This window comes from Hyposmocoma kahamanoa, unplaced genomic scaffold (genome assembly GCF_003589595.1).
Source record: "Hyposmocoma kahamanoa isolate Upper Pololo Valley unplaced genomic scaffold, ASM358959v1 192, whole genome shotgun sequence".
NCBI lineage: Eukaryota > Metazoa > Arthropoda > Insecta > Lepidoptera > Cosmopterigidae > Hyposmocoma > Hyposmocoma kahamanoa.
Genome location: NW_020653719.1, coordinates 579,101 through 599,523, shown reverse-complemented (window position 1 = coordinate 599,523; position 20,423 = coordinate 579,101). Strand labels below are relative to the sequence as shown.

Here is a 20,423-nt window from a genome sequence, read left to right as displayed (position 1 = left end):
GCCATGGACACACACATAGACAACCACAAATTACACCCAAACTCACGAGAGAAATAAATGTAGGTCATACAAATATTTCTCCCGGCCCGGGAATCGAACCTGGGGCCTCTGCGTGGCAGTCCGGCGTGGTAACCGTTCGGCCACAGAGGCAGTTAAATGTGTTGTAAGACCGTTAACTAATAGTAAATATCTAAATTTGATCTAGTAAAATATTTTTTCCCGCTTCTCCTACGGTAATTCGACTTAACGAGAGACCACGTATGGGTAACTGCGCTAAGAAGGTAAAATGTAATACGGAAATTAAGTTTCCAACTGTAAACAATTTCAAAGACTCGGCAAGGAATTCTTTAACTACAGTCCAGGTCGTGTTTATGATTGCACATAGTGGGTGTTAACAGTAATGTTACACCAGTGGGGTTTAAGGAACTCGAGTACGCTTGACTTTATTTGCTATAACTACGGTATAATGTTGCTGCTTAGGCTATAAAGTTTGCATAATCGTATTTAGCTACCCACTATTGTATGGTAAGTAAACGGATGACATAATGATTGTTGTGTGTGAGTAGAATTAGGAGCGTTACAAAAGTTGCATGTAGTTTTTTATGATACCAAACGCTTTTATGACGCGACCGACAAGTCGTGCGCCTGCATGTTGGTAAGCGACACGCCATGTCCATAACAGTTGAAAAGCCATTCATAGCTTTGAATCACGAAGATCTGAGGGGCACTGCTTCTGCGCCCGTCACCCTGAGACACAAGTTGACAAGTCCCATGTGCCTGAAATTTCACCAGCACCCTTACCCATCAAAACCGATATGCAGCAATGTTATTGCTTGGCGGTAGAAATAGGTAAGGTGGTACTTCCCACTATGTCTTTAGTCCGTATACATAGTAACAATCAGTAATCGGGATCGGTATTAGATATATCTAATAGAAAGTAGCAGTAGAGCTCGTTGTGAAAGAGTTCGTACAGAGAAGTACTGCCGCCTTTCCTATTTCTGCCGCCAAGCAGTAATGTCAGCATTATTGTGTTCGAAGGGTTAGCGCCCAGTGGCAGTGCCCCTCAGATCTTTGTAATTTAAAGCTGGCACTGCAAGTGTTATGGACAGGCGTGTAGTTTATCATGAAGCGTACGACTTGGTCGTCCGTCACTTAATATTATGAAAAAAAAGAAACGAGCGGGTCATTGAGGCACATATGCCATTAAAGCATTATTGACAATAAACACTTAAAATGGAATAAATAAACAAATAGTGTACAAAGTGCTTTTCAAAAGAAGAAACTTTATATCTACACTAAGCTGATATATCAAAGTGATTTTACTGTCACCACCACACAGCTTAACTTCCCTCAGAAAACAATTTTCAAAAGTAACCATTCATCTTTTTAAGTGCTTGTTTCCCTTACAGCTGTGGAATAAAATATGCAAAACTACCACTTATTCATATTGTAGATTGTTGTTTCTCTCGGCCTTTTTATTGTTGCCTGCCTCAGGATGTTGCGTGAGCTATTGTGTCGTAGATAGGGCACGTTACAAAAAATATATACACGACGCTTGCAAAAGAGTTCTACAACCGACGACGTCACAATTTTTGTTGCGCGTAACTTGAGTATAACGAAAATATCGACGTGCGTGTAATTAAACAACTATTTATTTAGTAGCAGAAGAGTTTCTTGTGAAAGATTTCGTCCTAGGGAAGTAGGTACTGCCATTTTACCTATTTCCGCCGCCAAACAATAATGTTAGCATTATTGCGTTCCGGTTTTGAAGAGTTAAGGGTGCTGGTGAGATTAAAGGCAAGTGGGTCTTGTCAATTTATGTCCCAGGGTTAATAGGCGCGGTGGCAGTGTCCATATAATTGTATGTCACGTCACGTCCGAGTCGGAAATAGCATCCGATTTTATTACCGGTCCGATTGTCTGAAGGCGCGCTCTCTATACTTTTATGGGGAGACGAAATACACGTACGATTCTTCTCTCCGATTTGCAGCGTTACCAATGCAAATTATTCAAAACCACCAAAAATCAAGGTTATAAATTCAGGGAGAGCAAAGGTCATATTTCCCACATGTAATAATATTTATTCATTCTCAGTATTCATTATATTATTATTGTTACGCTTAAAAATATATCAAATAATTAAGAAACTCAAAATGTGTCCATCTATACATATACGTTATGCTATAAATAGAAATAAACTCAACAAGCTCGACGAGTGGCAAGTTTTGGTATTAAGGTCTATCCACAAATACCCGGGACGTGGACGGGCCGTTAGGGGCTCAAAAAATATCGTTTCGTATATTTTGTATGAACTCGTTCACACATGGCCGTGTCCGGGCCGGTGCCGGGACGGGCCCGCAGTTCATACAAACTAGCACGACCCGTCCACAGTCCGGACACGGCCTTGATGTGTGTGGAAAGTCCTTCAAAATACCTACTGCTCGGCTTTGTTCGACAACAGCTGTATTCTTTTTTCACACCGGGAACCGGTCAAAACGCGAGGAAGAGTCGCGCGCTCAACACGCACCGATTGATCATCATCATTCTATTTAAGAGCCAGGCTCCTGTCGGTGACTGATAATAGTTAGTAGTAATTTTACAATACAAGATAAAGTGATTCTAATCCTACTGGATAATTTTATATACATATAAGCGGTTTGCTAATAATTTGATATAAACGTTGCCATATAAGCAGCGCATGTGCGATGTTGAAAAAACAAACAAATAAATAGTGTTTTTATCCGTGATCATCAATGTAACAAAAATATGATAAAATTCTAGAATGCGATTTTCTCCACATAGCGTAATCCAAACAAAATCCCCAAACGAGTTGTTGAGTTGAAATTCCCTGCATTTGGAGAATTCCCAATAAATTGGCAACACTGCAGTTAGTTCAGAAAAAGTCTGACGAAAGAATCGGACGCCCATCGGACGTGTATTGAATGAATCCGACACGGTAGTCGGATCCGCTATCAGACACGAAATTGGAAGTGTTTTCCCGCGCTTAAAGCTCTGAGTGGCACTGCAACTGTTATGAATAGCTGATATCGTTCGTACAATCTTTGAACACCTCTCCTGAATAGTTCTCACTTTGAATTTCCGATAATATATCGAGTTCTTAGGTTTCTGCGATAGTTACACATTAGAATTATTTTATTTTCGGATTTAAATAGTGTATTTATTTGTTTTTTCAAACAAACCCAAGTTCTTGACTCAACCCTAACCATGGGCTCTGGAGTCCGAAATGTTGTCTGAAAAAATAATTTACAATAACACTCTTGGCACCAATGAATTGTGTAATATCTGACCCTGATTGAGCAAGTAATAAATATATTTTGTGGTCTAGCATGCCTTCTTTTCCAACCTCTGTCTGGTTTGGATATTTTTTAACCGACTTCAAAAAAGGAGGAGATTCTCAATTCGACTGTATCTTATTTTTTCTGTATGTATGTTACGCGATATTCTTTTTTGTTGGAAAGAGGGTAGTACCTCAATAGTGGTCTTATTTAAATTTTAAGAAAATATTCCACCGCTAAAGGTGGCAAACTAGGGGATGAACAGACTTATGCCTTGAACGTTATAACTTGGGTTTTTTCAAGGCGAGAATGAATAGGCATTATTTAGGTTTCCATCAAGTCAAACGCGCATTTTTTTTTTTATAAAAAAGTATGGAGAGAGGGAGAGATTAATAGGCGAGTTTACCCTACTAGGCTACCTACGAATCATTTTAACCGATCATGGTTTCTTTAGTTACAAATGTCACCTCAGTGAAGAAGTGTACCGCCTCGCTCTCTCTGAACTTGCCGCGTGATATTTAGAATCCGTTTTAAACTCGGCAACCCCAAGTTCAATTTTGAATTCAAGTAAACAAAACTTCATTAATTTGTGTAAATTCGTTTCGTTAATGGTCCAAGTGTGTAAGTACTGTATACAGTATATCTCATTTCGCTACTTGTCGAGTAGGTTTACAAAATAAATCATTTTTACTAATTTATCACGAAAAACCCTCCAATTATCTATAAAATCTCCTCAATCTCCTATATCGTTACTTCCTTTTTGTATAGCTGAGATATTTTTCTAAAGAAAGTTAATTTGAAACTGAAATTTAATTATGCAAATTAAATTTCGACGTGAGAAGTAATTCCTGATTATCGACATGCGTGTTTGAAACGTTTGACTCATAAGTATAAAGCTTGGGTTTTCTATGTTATTCACTTACTTGCATTAAAATATGTAAAAATAAAAGTAAAAAAATATAATATAACATAACCATATATGTATATAATATAACGTATAAACGTGGAATGAATCCGTTAAAGCATTAATCGCTTTCCGAAGCGAAGAAGTGTTTCTATTTTTTTCTTTTTTTACAGTTCTGTACATTTACGTGTGCAAAATTGAAAAAAGGAGGAGGTTCTTATTTCGACGGTCTTTTATATGTATGCTACATGATTACTCCGACATTTGTGAACCGATTTCGGTGACACTTTTTTTGTTGGAAAGTGGGTACCCCAGCAGTGGTCAAATCAAATTTAAAGAAAATATCCACCTTTAAGGCCGCAAATTCGGAACGACAGCGTGTACAGTGGGGCGTCGTCGTTTGGAGCGTCCATGCTGCGCCACTGAACATACTGACTTGTATAGAGGTGTCTTGGTTTAATTGTTTAATTTTTGTGTAACAGCGTTTACAGTGTACGTTTGAGCGTTCTGTTCAGTGGAAGGGCGGGGCATTGTAGTCAGCGTGCACGCTGGTTCTCTTATCGTATTTAAATCCGTTATAGCGTTTTTAATACAGAATTGCAGCATTGGAGCATTTACGCATTTCGACGAGTATGTTGTTGTGTGTGTAAGTGGTTGCGTGTTATTATAAATATGGAATAGGAAGATACTGATGAATATTTAGAAGAAAACGTTTTTATAGATATGGCTTGTTTAATGAAAGAACTGACTGCACGACATGAGTTATTATTTTTATAATGAATTTAATTTAATGAATGGTGATTTGAAACCCATGACTTTGGGCGTATTTGCACTTCTCTTATATTTAGGACGACACTATGACACGATAGGTACTAATCCAAAAAAATCACATTCACAAATGAAACATAAATTAACTATTTGTATAATATAAGAAATATTTGTTACGTTTGTATATATATCCGTAAGAATATATTAGGTTTGTCATGTATATACAGTCAATTCGGGTAACTTTGAATCGTGGTGTAACTTTGAACGTAGTTGCGTAAAAGATTTAAAGATTTATTTTATGTATGGAAATCTTTTATTTTTAGTATTGAAACTGTGAAAATCGGAACAAAATTGTTAAACGAAAGTTATGAAAGAAAAAAGTAATGTTAAATTGTATTTTTTTAAACTTTCGCGGTTTTTTCTTGGCGAAAGTAGTTTGGTGTGATTTGTTGCTCAGTTTTAGAATCAGAATTAAATATATAAATCTGAATATTGACTGGTAAGTTTTGGTTTCCACACTTAAGTAGAGGTTTATATATCGCTTTTTTAAAGAATAATTTAATTTGGTTTTGTATTTACGCGTAAAACGAATTAGGTTTTGACGACGTTACCAAACAGAGAAATTTGGGTAACTTTGAATGTGTTTGACTGTGTTTTTAGAGAAGAGGGTAGTCTGTTTCCAGGGAGAGTTCTAAAAGTTACTCCTTTGGAAATTACTGTCTCAGTGCTCCAAAAATGCTTTTTAGGAGGTTGGTCTTGGCCCTCTAACGTTGAGATATGTCAAGTTAATAAAGCCGATATTGTGAATATTATAAAAGAGCAACAGCTATCTAGAAAAGGCGGCCGTATTTATATTGATGACGACATTTTATTCAAGGAGTGGGGTGAATAGATTTTTGTTATGCATTTACTTTGCCTAAAATAATTGTTATAGGTGATTCATTTTGATCTCGTTTGATAGCTAAATAAGCGTAGAATTTATTATTAAACAGAAAATTTTCATTTTTATTCGCATTAATTAAAAAATCTAAAAAAAAACAAGTTTTTCATTTCAACTAAATTAGTTCGTCTCGTTTTATTATGGCAATACCAAGTCAAATGTCGTTTTTGAACGCACTGTCAGGAATATTTGGACAGATTCACATCTAAAAAATATGAATATGTCGTATAATCTTACACAAACTGTAAAATATCTAGAAAATATACGGTTTCCATACCGAAGGCTAATCTTATTCAAAGTTATCCAAAATTCAAGGCAATTTTGAATGTGACTTTTGGAGCAAATGTAGAACAGTTTTATTGAATTATTACTAAATTCCTTCTATAAGAACGAAAAAAGGGCTTAAAAGAACACTATTCAGTTAATAAAGTAATTGTTAAGAAACCTAATTAAATTTGAAATTATTAGAAAAACGCAAAAAATGTTCAAAGTTACCCGAATTGACTGTATTATATACAATTATAAATTTATTACAAATAAGTTATTACCAACGTAATACTTTGTTTAATTTGCCGCGTACGTGAATTTCGTTTTTCTCAAAGGTTGACTGGTGGAGAATGCTTTTATTTTTAGTATTAAGTCCGCCTTTTGTACCATTATGTCTTGTGTTGTGTTCAATAAAGTTAAATAAACAAATACATACAAGCAAATCGAAATCTCCAATGAACATTACGTCAATTTTATTTTTTGGTCAATTTCTGTTACTTTTATAAACAGCCATATTTATTTACTAACATTAATTTCTCGAATATTATGAAAAAAAATAAAGAAACTAAAAACAAAATTGAAAAAAATACAAAATACGAATTTTGTGAAAACAGGAACAGGTCAAAAAATTAAGTTGGCGTAGTGTTTATTGCAGGTATTGAAATGGTTATTAATAAGCATTATATTATATTAGTACATCCACAGGCAAAATAGACGCTCGGACCACATGGGTAAAGTTACTAATGTGCTTGTACGTCGAGTTGCGGGCATCAGCCCGTCGTCACACTATACCATACCATATATTAGTACATAAAGTATACCCAAAAATATTAAATTAAATTATCACTTATTTATACTTATATAATACGTAAAAATATGTACATGAGATCATTGATTTGACTTCAACATTATACAACTACGTGTGGCGCACTATAAGCTTCCGGAATGAATAAGAAAAAATACTATAAAAGGCATTGACCTACATAGATCAATGAGAAAAGGTCAGAAATGAATTTATTGTTTTACAAAATATTCTCCGTTACCGTTAATGCACTTTTTGAAAATATTTATGCCACTCCTCCGTGACAATCTCTGAAACATATTTTTCATACTCTTTGACAGCCCCTTCAGGTGATGAAAATGGTTGACCGCGTAGCTGGGTCTTAATTTTTGAAAATAAATAAAAGTCACAGGGTGCCAGGTTGGAACTGTACGCGGGATGGCTCATAAGGTCAACGTTGTTCACACGACTGCGTTTGAGTTCTGCAAACCAGCTATAAATAGTCGTCTTGCATGGTGCTTCGTCATCAAAAGCAGTTTGAAGCCGAGCGAAGCTCCGCTGAGCTGTTATATTACACTTGAACTTGTAGAAAATCATACTACGAAAATTTTCACGAGTTAAATCCATAGATATAGGAAAAAGGGGAGACTTGGTATGAGGGCGTGGTTCGTGTCGCCTCGATAATTTCAAAATGATCATTTCGAGGTGTCACGCCTTCAAACCTCGCTACAGTAGTGACATGGCGATCGCTGGACATACAAGATCTCTCGAAAAACGTGAAAATGCCAAGTTGTAGCGATATACCTTGTAGAAATTTAAGTGAAAACAAAAATTTTAAAACCAGTGAGTTACTATTTCTATTATTATTCAATGTTTTCTTTTTGTCTCCATATACATAAATTTCTAGACTCAAATAAAGTGATGTTCATTTTCGATGACTGATGTTTATCGACAATTAATTTTTACTGAAATGTTTGAATTTCTATGATTTTTGTAATTAAAGTCCCTAAAATATCGAAGCGAAAAGCATTCACGTTAAATTGATTTTTAAAAATTTTATAATTATTATTATTATTTAAACATTTTATTTCGTTACTTTACCACAAGTCATATTTCGGACAGCCGTTTAAATTTCATGTCAATTTGTATGTTGCTGTTGCTTGATGAAAAATGTATTATTTATTGTTTTAGGTAATTTGGATATTGAAATTCCATTACACTCGTAGATTAAATGTAAAGTATTTTTAATTTTAAAGTTTTTCCAATGAGTTCTTATAAAAGAAGGTTGCATTGACACTGTAGGAAAATCGAAAGATTGGTTTTCTTATTATTATTTCTGACTTTGTTTAAATTTCCATAGCAAATGCATTAAAAAAATAAAATCAGTTTAACACTTATATAATCCGTAATATATGTGCATGCAAAATAAATTACAAACAATTATAGAAAATTACATAAATCGTTCATAAAAAAAACATAATTTAATTTATTAAATTCGTCGGTGGTTCAGTTTATGCTTGACAGTGACAGCTTCACCAATCCATAGTAGCGTACAATGGACAACTGACACTGGCCCAAGCCTAGTGGCCGCCATTACGGAAGTAATAGTAATTTACATTAATGTATTAATTTAATAATACACCAGTACCAGCGTAGGCATGGTGTGAAAAATAGAATATTTTTTTACTATTTAAAACAGCCACATGGATTCTGTCTATCGATTAAGTAGGGCCACAGCCCTCGTTGAGTAGCGTCAGTTTAAGATTAATAAGGTTAACAATTCACGGAGCGGTGTCCATCCGCGCCCGCCGGTACTGCGGGACAGCGGTTTTATTTCAATACTGCAAGTTAGTGCGGGCACGTAGTCGCCGCGGTTGCGGGCAAGAAGCCGCTGCGGTTGCGGGCAAGAAGCTGCTGCGTTTGCGTAACGGACCGCGAGTTTAGTGGGAGATAATCAATCGCAAGTCGCGTGGTTAATAGAGAACTCAACCCCCGTGCGCCTGCACCACATTGCGTCTGAACCGACCGCCAAAGCGACAACGGCCGCCAAGCTCGCAAGTGACTCGTGTCCTGCGCGATTTTACTACTACCCCGCCGCGGTAACCACGAGCAACCGAAACTACTACGGGCGTAAAACGCGCCGTAAAGCACATTTCACATACTTAACTATTACAGATGAGTTCTTAGGGTAACGAAAAATGAGTTTCAGCGCCATATAACATGTAATAGTTAGCTATTACATACAAGTATCATTTTTTTTACTAAAACGCCACCTGATGGTGAATGGCTGAACCAGGATGAAAAAAATATTGAAATATTGCAATATAACTGTTGCACAAGTGACTGTAAGTTTAATTTTGTCAAAATTAAAAATTGTGTTACGTCGTTTTCATTTTTTAAGCCCTAACCAATCAAAATCGTTAAGTTGTGGTAGCAGATAATAGAGCGTAAAGTTTGAATTTTACACAAACTAAAAAGTGGCAACATCGGTACCCGATCTTACATAACGTCATTACATATGATCTCCCTTTTTTCTATATCTATGGTTAAATCCATGGTGATGTAGACAACCAATTTCTAAAATGCCGCCACAATGTAAAAACAAGTGACAGTCTGATGAAACAAACTACATTCTACAGCCAAAGAGTTCCATTTTCAAATGTTGTAATTACTTTTTAAATATTGTTTATGGAAGTGGCCGGCTCCGGAAACTTATAGTGCACCTTATGTACGAAGATCGAACATTTACAAAAAAAAATCTTCGATCCAGTTCGATTCGAGCCAACGTCTTCCAGCAAAACCGTGCCAGACGATTACAAACTGATATAGAAGTTGTTATTCTGTTTTGAAACAAAATAAAACAATAAAATTTGTGTACCATCTTTGTGAAAATGTTTGCCCTTGAGCGGTCGAATCTGATTGGTCAACGCAATAAACGCCCTGCTCTAGCGAAAACTAGTTGCGTTCACGCTGCACGTGACACCCCACGCTCAGTACAAATGTTGAACGAACCGCCGAACGCCTCCCAGGTGCGAATTCTTTTTTATGATACCAAGGGAATGACGGGACGAACAAGGGTGGCAAATTACGGGATATATCTAATTTATTACATTTTACCCTCTTTCGGATAACCGATTTCAATAAAACTTGGCACATAGATGTAATTCCAGAAATTTTAGGTCGTTTAGCGTAGCAAGGAAAGCTTTCTTGGCATCCACTCAAATTGCAATTGAATTACTCGGTCGTTCCTCAACCGACAGACGCGCGTCATCGGCGCGTATACAATACCTTAGCCATGTACATAGGCTCTTAAATAACATGCTTATCGCTTGAGGAACGGCCGAGTAGTTCAATTGCAATTTGAGTGGATGCCAAGAAAGCTTAGCTTGCTGCGCTTCGGAAATATTCGAAAAAAGCGAAAGCAAGCAATTAAACAGGAACGTAGTCGTTGGATGTACGCATAAGCATAAGAAATAAACTTAATACTCAGAAAAACAAATTAATTTGTTTTTACATTCGTGAATCCTATCTCATAGAAACTTAACACACATGTTACGTATACGTAGCTTGGAGCGACTGAAGTTAGTACAAATTACGAGTGTTTACTAGATATGAAACGGATAGTGATTTGGCCGGATACCGGATATCCGGCGAGCACCTGGGCCTGGAGATCTGACCCACTGCTTTAAACATGTCGCGACCGGTTTACTGTGTGCATCGCCGTGCTTGATCTATTACTGAATGATTGCACTTTCACATTGACGATTTCTTGGTTTTATAAAAACGCTTAATTTATTCAATAATACAAACAAATTACATAACAGAAAAATGTTAACAGTGAAAAAAAATTGCAAATTTTGTAATAATTTAATATCAATGCTGTTAGTTTGTTGTGTCAAATGCAAATATCTCGAGGTGGAGAAGGTAAAAAATCAATTACATCGTTCCTTGGCTATATTAAAATATCTACTTGTTGTAAGTATTATACCTATAAGCCTAGCACTTGATACGCCCATTGTTATTTTGTTTCAAATTGATTTCATTAATTTGTTTGTGATCTAACTAATTTTAAACCTTGTTACCAGTTTTGCCAAAAAAAGAATTAATCTACTTACACGTTTCATTATTGTAGGTACACATAGTATATACGAAAATAGAAGATCGATTATTATTCGACAAAGTTTGCAAGAGTTTATAGTTAAACCATCCTCTGAAGCTGGTCTCGTTGATGATGATAACAAATAGAACCAACTTTTACCACATAGTGCAGAAAAACTGGTCTAGATCCACCATAATTTGTCTTTATTGAAATTTGAGTGCTAAATTTACAGATAGCGTTATCTAAACTTCATAGTTCTTTCAGTTATAAGTAATAAACAGTAACCTATCACAAACTCGAATTTATTTTATCCGAAATAAATTCATTACCCTGAAAATAGAATTATAACGAAACCGTTGTTTTTACAGGATATGTTGGATGTTCATTGCAGACACGGTTAGGTTAGGTTAAGTTAGATTTAAGAGAAAAAATAATTTTTCTCTCAAAATTACCTTGTTTAGGTTAGGTGTAGGTTATGAAAATTCAAGCAAACGTTATTTCTGGAAAATGTCATTTCGGAATTCTGATAGGTAACCGTAATATATATAATATATACCGTAAAGGTTGTCAAGGATCTGTAGTTGCCGTTTATTCTATTACTATTATCTTTAATCAATTTATTTGGCGTTTTGGCGATTATCAATTTTTCTCAGTTTTAATTATCCGATATCCGGCCGGATAGTTGCCGTTTCATCTCTAGTGTTTACCAGTGGCGTTGCGACAACGAACTCGTTTACTGTAATGCTTATTAAATAGGTAGCAAACAGCTTCGTTAAAGCAATATACATATATGTATATAACGGATTATCTTTCAGAATGTAGCAATAATATAAGTCTGTGTAAGTCATAACAGATACCTAAAACAAATATTATTTTGTATTTCTATTCGGATCTTGCGGTTAAAACTCATGGTTTTTTCGTTTAACTAAGGTAAACGATTCTTTTATGGGGAACTGTATACGTTTTTACAATAAGATTCCGGAGCATATATTAAGTTTACCATTTCCTAAGCTTAAAACTTACATTAAAAGTATTTTAATTGAAAAGTCATGTTACAAAATTGTAGTACATGTTAGATAACGATATATGGAAAGACAATGGAGTATAGATTCCACACAAATATGATACAAAATGTATTCTACAGCGTTTAAGTTTATTTGAAAAGAGCAATCCCTAGAGTTTCTTGCTTGTTCTTCTCAGAGAGGTTAGCGTAGTGAACGAGCAGTAGCTTAAAAAAATTACGTTTTCAAGTGTAAACATTTTACCCATGGAATAAATGAATATTTGACTTTTACTGAAAAAAACTGCGAATTGACATCTTTATGCCGATTCTACCCAGTAACAAGACATCAAATCTGCCCTTAAATATTTTGTGCTATAAAATATTGGTAATATTGCATGTAATGAATATTAGGATATTTTAGTACCATGATATTCATGGACTTTTTGTGAAATTACTCCACTAGCATGTTATGATTATTAATACAAAGATCAAACACACATAAAAATTCCTTCAGTCTCATATAATTATACACAGAGCCAGAGTGTCTAATTTAAACTCTCTCAACCCGTCTACTGCAAAGCATTCTCACGAATCGTTGAACAGACTCAACGTGAACAATGTAAATGTTGTATATTATGTGAAACCAAACCGATGAGCAATATTCAAATACCCTGCGTACCGACGCATAATACAGCATGATCTGAGATTGCTCATTTTTAAATGGCTTCGGGGTACGGAAAATGAATTTCATTATTTGATATGTCTTCTTGATAATATATCCGTATTGTTGCCTGAACCAAAATGAGGAGCTAAGATATATACCCGAATCCTTAACAAACTTTAGTCATAAAAAAGGTGGTAAGCCTTTTTGTATCACTGGAATTTTCGACATTATCGACATACTAAATCGATATCGAATTTATCTGTAACGAAATAGTACATAGCATAATGAGCTCTATGTCAATTGCGAAACGTACGTAACGTAGTAATACTAGAGCTCCTTGAGAATAAGTTCGTCCAGGGAAGTACTGCCACCTCAACTATTTCTGCCGCCAAATAGTATTGTGAGCAATACTGCCTGTCGGATTTGAAGAGTGAGGGTGCTGGTGAAATTACAGGCACATGGGACTTGTCAACCAGTAGTACTCCTTAGATCTTTGTGATTTAAAGCTCCGAGTGTCACTGCAACTGCCCATACAGGCGTGTCGCTTACCACCAGGTGCACGACTTGTTCGTTCCGTCACTGGGTACCATAAAAAAAACGTACAAACTACATACGAGCCGGCAGCAGCGGGAATAGTAGAGAATTTTCCGGACGACGTGTGACTTGTTTTTTGGCTCATGTCACGTTGGCACGTTACACAATTGATATAAAGTTATCATAAATAATGCAAATAATATAAATTGAGCCTAATTGGTTTGCAAAACTTTTGGTCATGTATCACTATTACTATACTGTGTAATTGTTAACTTTTCGTAATAACCAACCATGAAATTGGTGCAATTACAGGTACGTGGGACTTGTCACCTTATATCTCAGGGTGACAGTCGCAGTGACTCTAGGTAAGATTTTTGCGATTTAAAACTCTGAGTGGCACTGTAACTGCTATGGACAGGCGTGTCGCTCAACATCAAGAACACAACTTGTTCGCCTCGTCACATGTCAGAATACTACGAACTATATATATATATGTATATATAGTGGCACTGGAACTGCTACGGACAGGAGTGACGTAAGTCCCTCCGAAAAACTAAGCATAAAGTAAACAAATAATAAATCACAATAGAAGTGTCAAGAACAACGTCGGTCATCTTTGAAGATTTAATTATTTTCTCGTTACCAAATCGACTGACAAGTTGGTAATTGAAATGCACAACAGTTGGATCTTTCCAATTTACGCGCTTAGTAATAGCTGAGGAATTTTCATCATTCGTCTAAGGAGATATAAATTAATTTAAAGGACCTTCAGAGCTCGTTTGCATGAGTTTGCATTTGTAAGCAAAACGAGAATTGACAATAGCAACTTTTTTTTCACATATATTTTTTATGTCTGGAATAGAATCTACATCAAATATGCTCAGAGGATGGAAAACAATAAACAAATATACGAATTTTTAAATTCGTATATTTGTGTAATACGAAATTTTTTTTTACAACAATCGTTTTCCTGTTTAAATTCTGTTATTTTTAAACCTGCTTGTTTCGAAAAAGCATAGCGACAATTTGTAGTGCTCCCGTTGACAACGTAACAGACGTTAATAAGGCTTTCGTGGCTATTTACTTAATGATTATCACTAATTACGCGCTAGTCACCACGGTATGAGTTAATTTTATTTTCCCAACATTTCGGGTTATACGCTCCGTGGTCACAGACTCGACTCCATGGTAAAAGTGGTAAGAAACCCGTAATTAGTGATAATTAGGACTCGGACAAATATGCAGTATAAACTACAAAATATGTACATACATAGGGCGCACTATAAGTTTCCGGAACTGACCACTTACATAAACAATATTTAAAAAGTAATTACATCACTTGAAAATGGTTGGAAACTGTTTTGGCTGTAGAATACAGTTTGTTTCATCTGTCACTTGCTTTTACATTGTGGCGTCACTTTAGAAGTTGGTTGTCTACATCACCATGGATTTAACTTGTGAAAATTTTCGTAGTATGATTTTATACAACTTTAAGTGTAATTTAACAGTTCAGCGGAGCTTCGCTCGGCATCAAACTGCTTTTGGCGATGAAGCACCATGCAAGACAACTATTTACAGCTGATTTGCAGAATTCAAACGCGATCGTGTAAATCTCAGTGACGAATTTCATGATGGTCGATCGTCCACTGCTGTGAACAACAAAAACATCGATACTGTGCGCCGTATGATCAAAACAGACATGTGACATACCATGAGATTAAAGGCATGAGTCAAATACAATCAATACTACACAAAAGTTTGGGTGTGAAAAAGCTATGCTCTCGGTAGATCCCACACAATTTGACTAAGGCTCAAAAAACTGATCGCGTCACTTGGTGCAATGCCATGCTTAAGGAGCGTCAAATTTGGTGTGGGACATAGTAACAGGTGACGGAACATGGATTTATGGTTACGATCCCAAAACAAAGCAGCAATCGAGCGTATGGATCTTTCGAGATGAGCCGAAACCAATCAAAGTGGCGCGCGTGTAAAGTGCCTCTAAGCGGATAATTGCTTCTTTTTTTAATAAAACTGGACACGCGGTTTCTGTTGCTTTGGAGAATCGTTGTACCGTGAATAGTGATTGGTACACGATCATTTGTATGCCGGACATGACTTTGGATTTGTGCATGCCCGCCACGCGTTGCGTACGGACGCACACATTCGCATAATAATGGAAGGCGCGTGGGATAACCAGCGATATGCAACGCGAATGCATCGCGAGATTATGGGAATGTGTGCGTCGGTACACGGTACCCGGCGAGCCGGCACACATACATGTCACGGTGCTATGTTTGTATGAAATAACCATACTCGTCTTATTATACTATGCTGCAACTGCGCTTGTCAGCCTGAGATATAAGTTGACAATTCCCATGTGTATGTAGTTTCATCAGCAATCATTGTTATTATTTTTTGCAAAAGTAAAGGGTTTTTCAACAAGAACTTTGTTTTGTAAATCATAATAAAACAATAAATTTAGATGACAATGATACAAATATTTATTGCATTAAAAAAAGTAAGATTTGGCAATTATGAATGAAAAACTGTCTGTGATGAAAAATGATATCTGATAAATGTCCACCACAACCACAGTTGTCGATTCTTTCATCAAAGTTTTTAATCACTTTTTGACAAAACGGTGAGTCTATATGTTAATATATTACTTCGCGAAATTTTGAGTTTTAAGGCTGCAATTTTTAAGAATCTATATTTAGCATAACCTCATAAAAAATAATCCAGCTGTGGTAAATCACATGGACATCGAGCTGGCTATGGCACCGTCTTGTTAAAACCACATGTTAGTGATATCCGTAGCCAGTATAGTCTCTTGCCGCACTTCTTTTGCTCGTTGACAGTTGAAAGTCTCGATGCCTGAGCTTTACAATAACGTAAAAAATTAATCTCCATTTACATACTAACAAAACACAACGTCAAAATTAAGGTACAAAATTAGTTGCAGACTCTTACGTACGATTATATGGAGAATCTCCTCTCAACCCCCTTTTTAATTATAAAACACTGCAAAGCATTCTTTCTTAACTCTTTTTAATTTCAATTTCATTGATATCACGTTTTATGTGTGTTAAAATTTTTGTTCTTACTGGCACATTATTGTTTTTCGTTCTTTTAATTTAATTTTAAAATTGTATTAAATTCATATAGTTTTTTCTTTTAATTGGTTATACAGGTCTAATTATTGTTTTACACTTAAAATTTATTTTGTTTTCGTAGGAACTGTTACACCGTTCGCTTCACGTTTTTGTTGATATTGTGCGTCGAGTAACTCTAACTCCTGAGACACAGGTTACCTCCACCTAGTTCAGGGGTAGAATGTGTCACCGCCTATTTAGACACTGTTGTACAGAACCTGTTTAATTATAATCTATGCCATGTAACATGTTCTATTTTTATGTAAAACAAATTATTATTATTTTGTCAAAAAATGATTAAAAAGTTTGATAAATAATCGACATCTGTAACTGTGGTCGTGGTGGACATTTATCAGATATCATTTTTCATTCATAAATGCCAAATCTTACTTTTTTAATACAAAAAAAATTGATCATTGTCATCTAAATTTATTGTTTTATTTTGATTTACAAAACAAAGTTCTTTTTGAAAAACCCTTTATATAAAGAAGTAAGTTATACAAAACGAAATGAAATGGAAGCTGATGAATTATTCTTATTGTACATGTAAAGCGGATTAAATATTATATTATACTTTTTTTCAGGACAACGTCTTTGTGAATTTATTTTTAATATTCATAATCTCTGGAGAAACATTTACTTTCGCGAACAAAAGAATTTTTGTTTTCTGACAGCTTAATAACCTTAATGTTCGAAAGGGGTAAAGTTGATATTGCGATATAACAAATTCAGATTATGAAGTTATATTTTACAAAACACGTCTTTAAGAAATCTTATGATAGAGATCACTCTGTACACATATACACACTTAACACAGTTATACTCATCAGATTATACCTGTGTTAAGTGTGTATACGTTGTCCTATAATTAAGACAAATACACGAAGCGCACACGACAATTAACTAACATAGTATTGTCTCCAAAATGGCGTTATATTATAAGTTATCTCATAAAAATTGACTGGCATTCGTATACGATTTAATAAAACACTGACATCACTGTCATGTGTTCGCACATGTGACACACATGAAATTATATCGTTGACAGGGTATGGTGTAAACAAACACTATGAATTATTTCTCATTCATTATGAAGTCGCAATCAAAACAATCGCAACATCTAAATGGCTCCGATAGTAAATGCAAGCACGCGGCTGCTGCTGTCCACCAGCAATACTCGGAGCCAGTTTCGAATGCTAAATTCACTATTTGAAATTCAAAATAGCCGCCACAGCGCTGGGATCTCGGGAGGAAGTCGCAGAATACCTCTTCGTGATTCTTTAGTCAAATAAAATAAGTTGAACGGCGCTGCGACATTTGAATGCCAATTCTGTTGGCTCTAGTTAAGTCATATCTGTGTCGGATTAACATTTATAATGCCCTAGCTTGAAGGATGAATTATGTATTCTGTGCGGAGGGCATATTGATGCACCAGTTATAACGTTGAATAAATCAACGAACATGTCACAACATTTGGTATTAATAAAGCGTTTACACTTTTTAGTTCTCTGGAGGCTATGTAGGTAACATTCACAGATATTAAATAAAAGGCCATATTAATTGCTTTGCTCCGCTCAGTTTGTAAGAAGCTGCCAATAGCAGCCATAGCGTGTCATGACTTTTGGTGCGTCTTGAAATCGTTATTTTTGTTACAAATAGATAGCACAGTACCGATAAAATTATTTGGCCAAGTGAAAGGACGTGTGGTTCAATCACACTACAAATTTAGCAATCGTAGCAGGCGGTAACGGATTTTACCATAAAGTCTTGGAGTACGGCACTTACCGACATCAGCGGCAGCATGTAGCAAATCGGATAATAACTCAGGTTCGTTGCAAGCAATGGCAAGTCGGTCATCGTGGAGATGAGTACCGTCCAGCTCAGTAGGAGCTGCCTCCCGCAGCTGAAGAGCCACCGCCCCCTCTCCCCCAACCGCCGCACTGTACATCAGCACGGCGCGTGGTGTGAACGTCGGCAGTGGCAGCCGCGTCGTCTGCACCTGTGAACAAATTTCACAGTATCTTTGATAAAAAGACCTACAGATTATTTAAACTGTAAAACATTGGGAGTATAACGATATTTATATGACATTTTTTAATGAGAGAGGATTCTGTTAGAAAAGGAGTTACAAATAATAACAATTATGGCTTTTATAAAAAAAACCGACTGCAGAAGTTTACATATCCGTTTTCCCTGTTTTTTATTTTAATTGAAATTACATCTATGTGCCAAGTTTTATTCAAATCAGTTAATGGAAAGTTTATGAAACCCAATAAACTGGTTTCATACCCTAATTTGGCACTGGACTCTTATTTAAGCACACAAAAGCTATTGACTTATTTCGTTCGTAGAATCTTTAAATCTCTCTCCTGAAGAGTTGTAATTTTACAAATGTGGCCTTGTTATACTAAGGGTGCGATTGTACAATAGATATATAAGAAAGTTTCATTGCATCAGAACGTAGAACCTCATATTTCTGCGTTTTCTCCAGAATTACGGATATTTTAAACTAGTGCGGCTCTTTGGATCAAGAGTCAAGAAGTGTCGCTCTTCCAGAAAATACCGATACCGATTAACTATACAAGACATGTGTGGATGGGAGAGCTGAAAGGGGTAAATCTCAGCAAAGATACCTCAATCAGACTGAGGACGATTAAGTTTATAACAATGTACCTACCCATATACTTTAAGTTGAAAAATTGGGTCTCAAATAACGTACATACTCCACATTAAGGCAACCCTGTATCGCAGGTGACAACCACACAACCACAAATTACATCCAAACTTACGAGATATATAAATGTAGACCTTAAAAATATGTCCCGCAAGGTAAAAGTTTGGTCACGAAGGCAGTGAATATACAAATTATATTTCAATCGCTGCATTGTTTATCATTGGCTAATGTTAACGACTAATGTCTTTGCAGACCATTGCTCTAGACCAATAAAAACATAATCATGAAAGGAGATACGCCTCCAAAACAATGAGAGCCGTCATAAATAGTTGTTTTAATCAAAACAGCCTCACACACCTCGGCAGTCTTTTGTTATCGTGGCGTACAATAAACTGTCCCGAAATCTATCAGAGAGTTCATCAAATGCGTGTATTTCGTAATATAAAACATAACCGAAAGTTATTACCGTGCGTCAAACACACTGTGACGTGTTGGTAAATAGTTGCTCGGCATCTCAGAGCAATTATGGGGCTTTGTTCGCTGTAGATTATAATCAGGTTAAGTACTGCTGCTGGAAATCGTTAAGTACAATTTCACAAACTTATCAATGCGGTCGGCAAAAAACCTGGCATTTAACATTCTTCTTGTTTTCCGTACGAAACTCATGTTTCAGATTTCCCCATCTGTTAGCACAACTTGGTAATGTAACATGTGAGAACTAACGATGTTGATGGCTGGTTTTTGGTCGGAGCTGCATTATCAATTCACCCAGCACGAGAAAATTAGTGAACGATGTATTATCAATACAAGAGTGTCTTTTAGAGTGCAGTACAGAGTTCAAGTGCTAAATTGTTTATGATGTCTTAATAGTTAAATTTTACACTATAATTAATTGAACGAAAACAATTTAAGACGCTGAATACCGTCGATTACGCTTCACTTTAAAGCGTTTTTAGGAAGACCTGCTTATCCTGTTGCAGTGGAAAAAATGTGTATTATTCTTCATCATATTATCTAAAATGCTGTTGTTTCCAAAACATACAACACAGTATTTTATAGAAAACAATTCAAAGTTGCCTCTTATTCTACGGTTTCAAGTTTTCAACGCAAATATATCCGCAATATACCAAGTAAAATTCATAAAATTTTGACGAAAAACCGTGGTTGTTTTATTTTTCCATTTTGAACCAAATTTTAACTGCCTCAGTGGCCGAACGGTTACCATGCCGAACTGTCACGCGGAGGTCCCAGGTTCGATTTCCGGGCCGGGAGAAATATTTGTATGACCTACAATTATTTCTCCCGTGAGTTTGGGTGTAATTTGTGGTTGTCTATGTGTGT

The 20,423-nt window shown here is 35.9% G+C and overlaps 1 protein-coding gene across 1 annotated transcript in view; it reads right to left on the bottom strand.

The window, feature by feature from the left end:
• The window catches only part of LOC113226639 (protein teashirt), a 488,243-nt gene that overhangs the window by 221,983 nt on the left and 245,837 nt on the right, over positions 1-20,423 (bottom strand). The window contains exon 2 of the mRNA XM_026459357.1: positions 18,194-18,407. Within this exon, the coding sequence (XP_026315142.1) occupies positions 18,194-18,407 (214 nt within the window). The remainder of the gene's footprint in view (positions 1-18,193; positions 18,408-20,423) is intronic.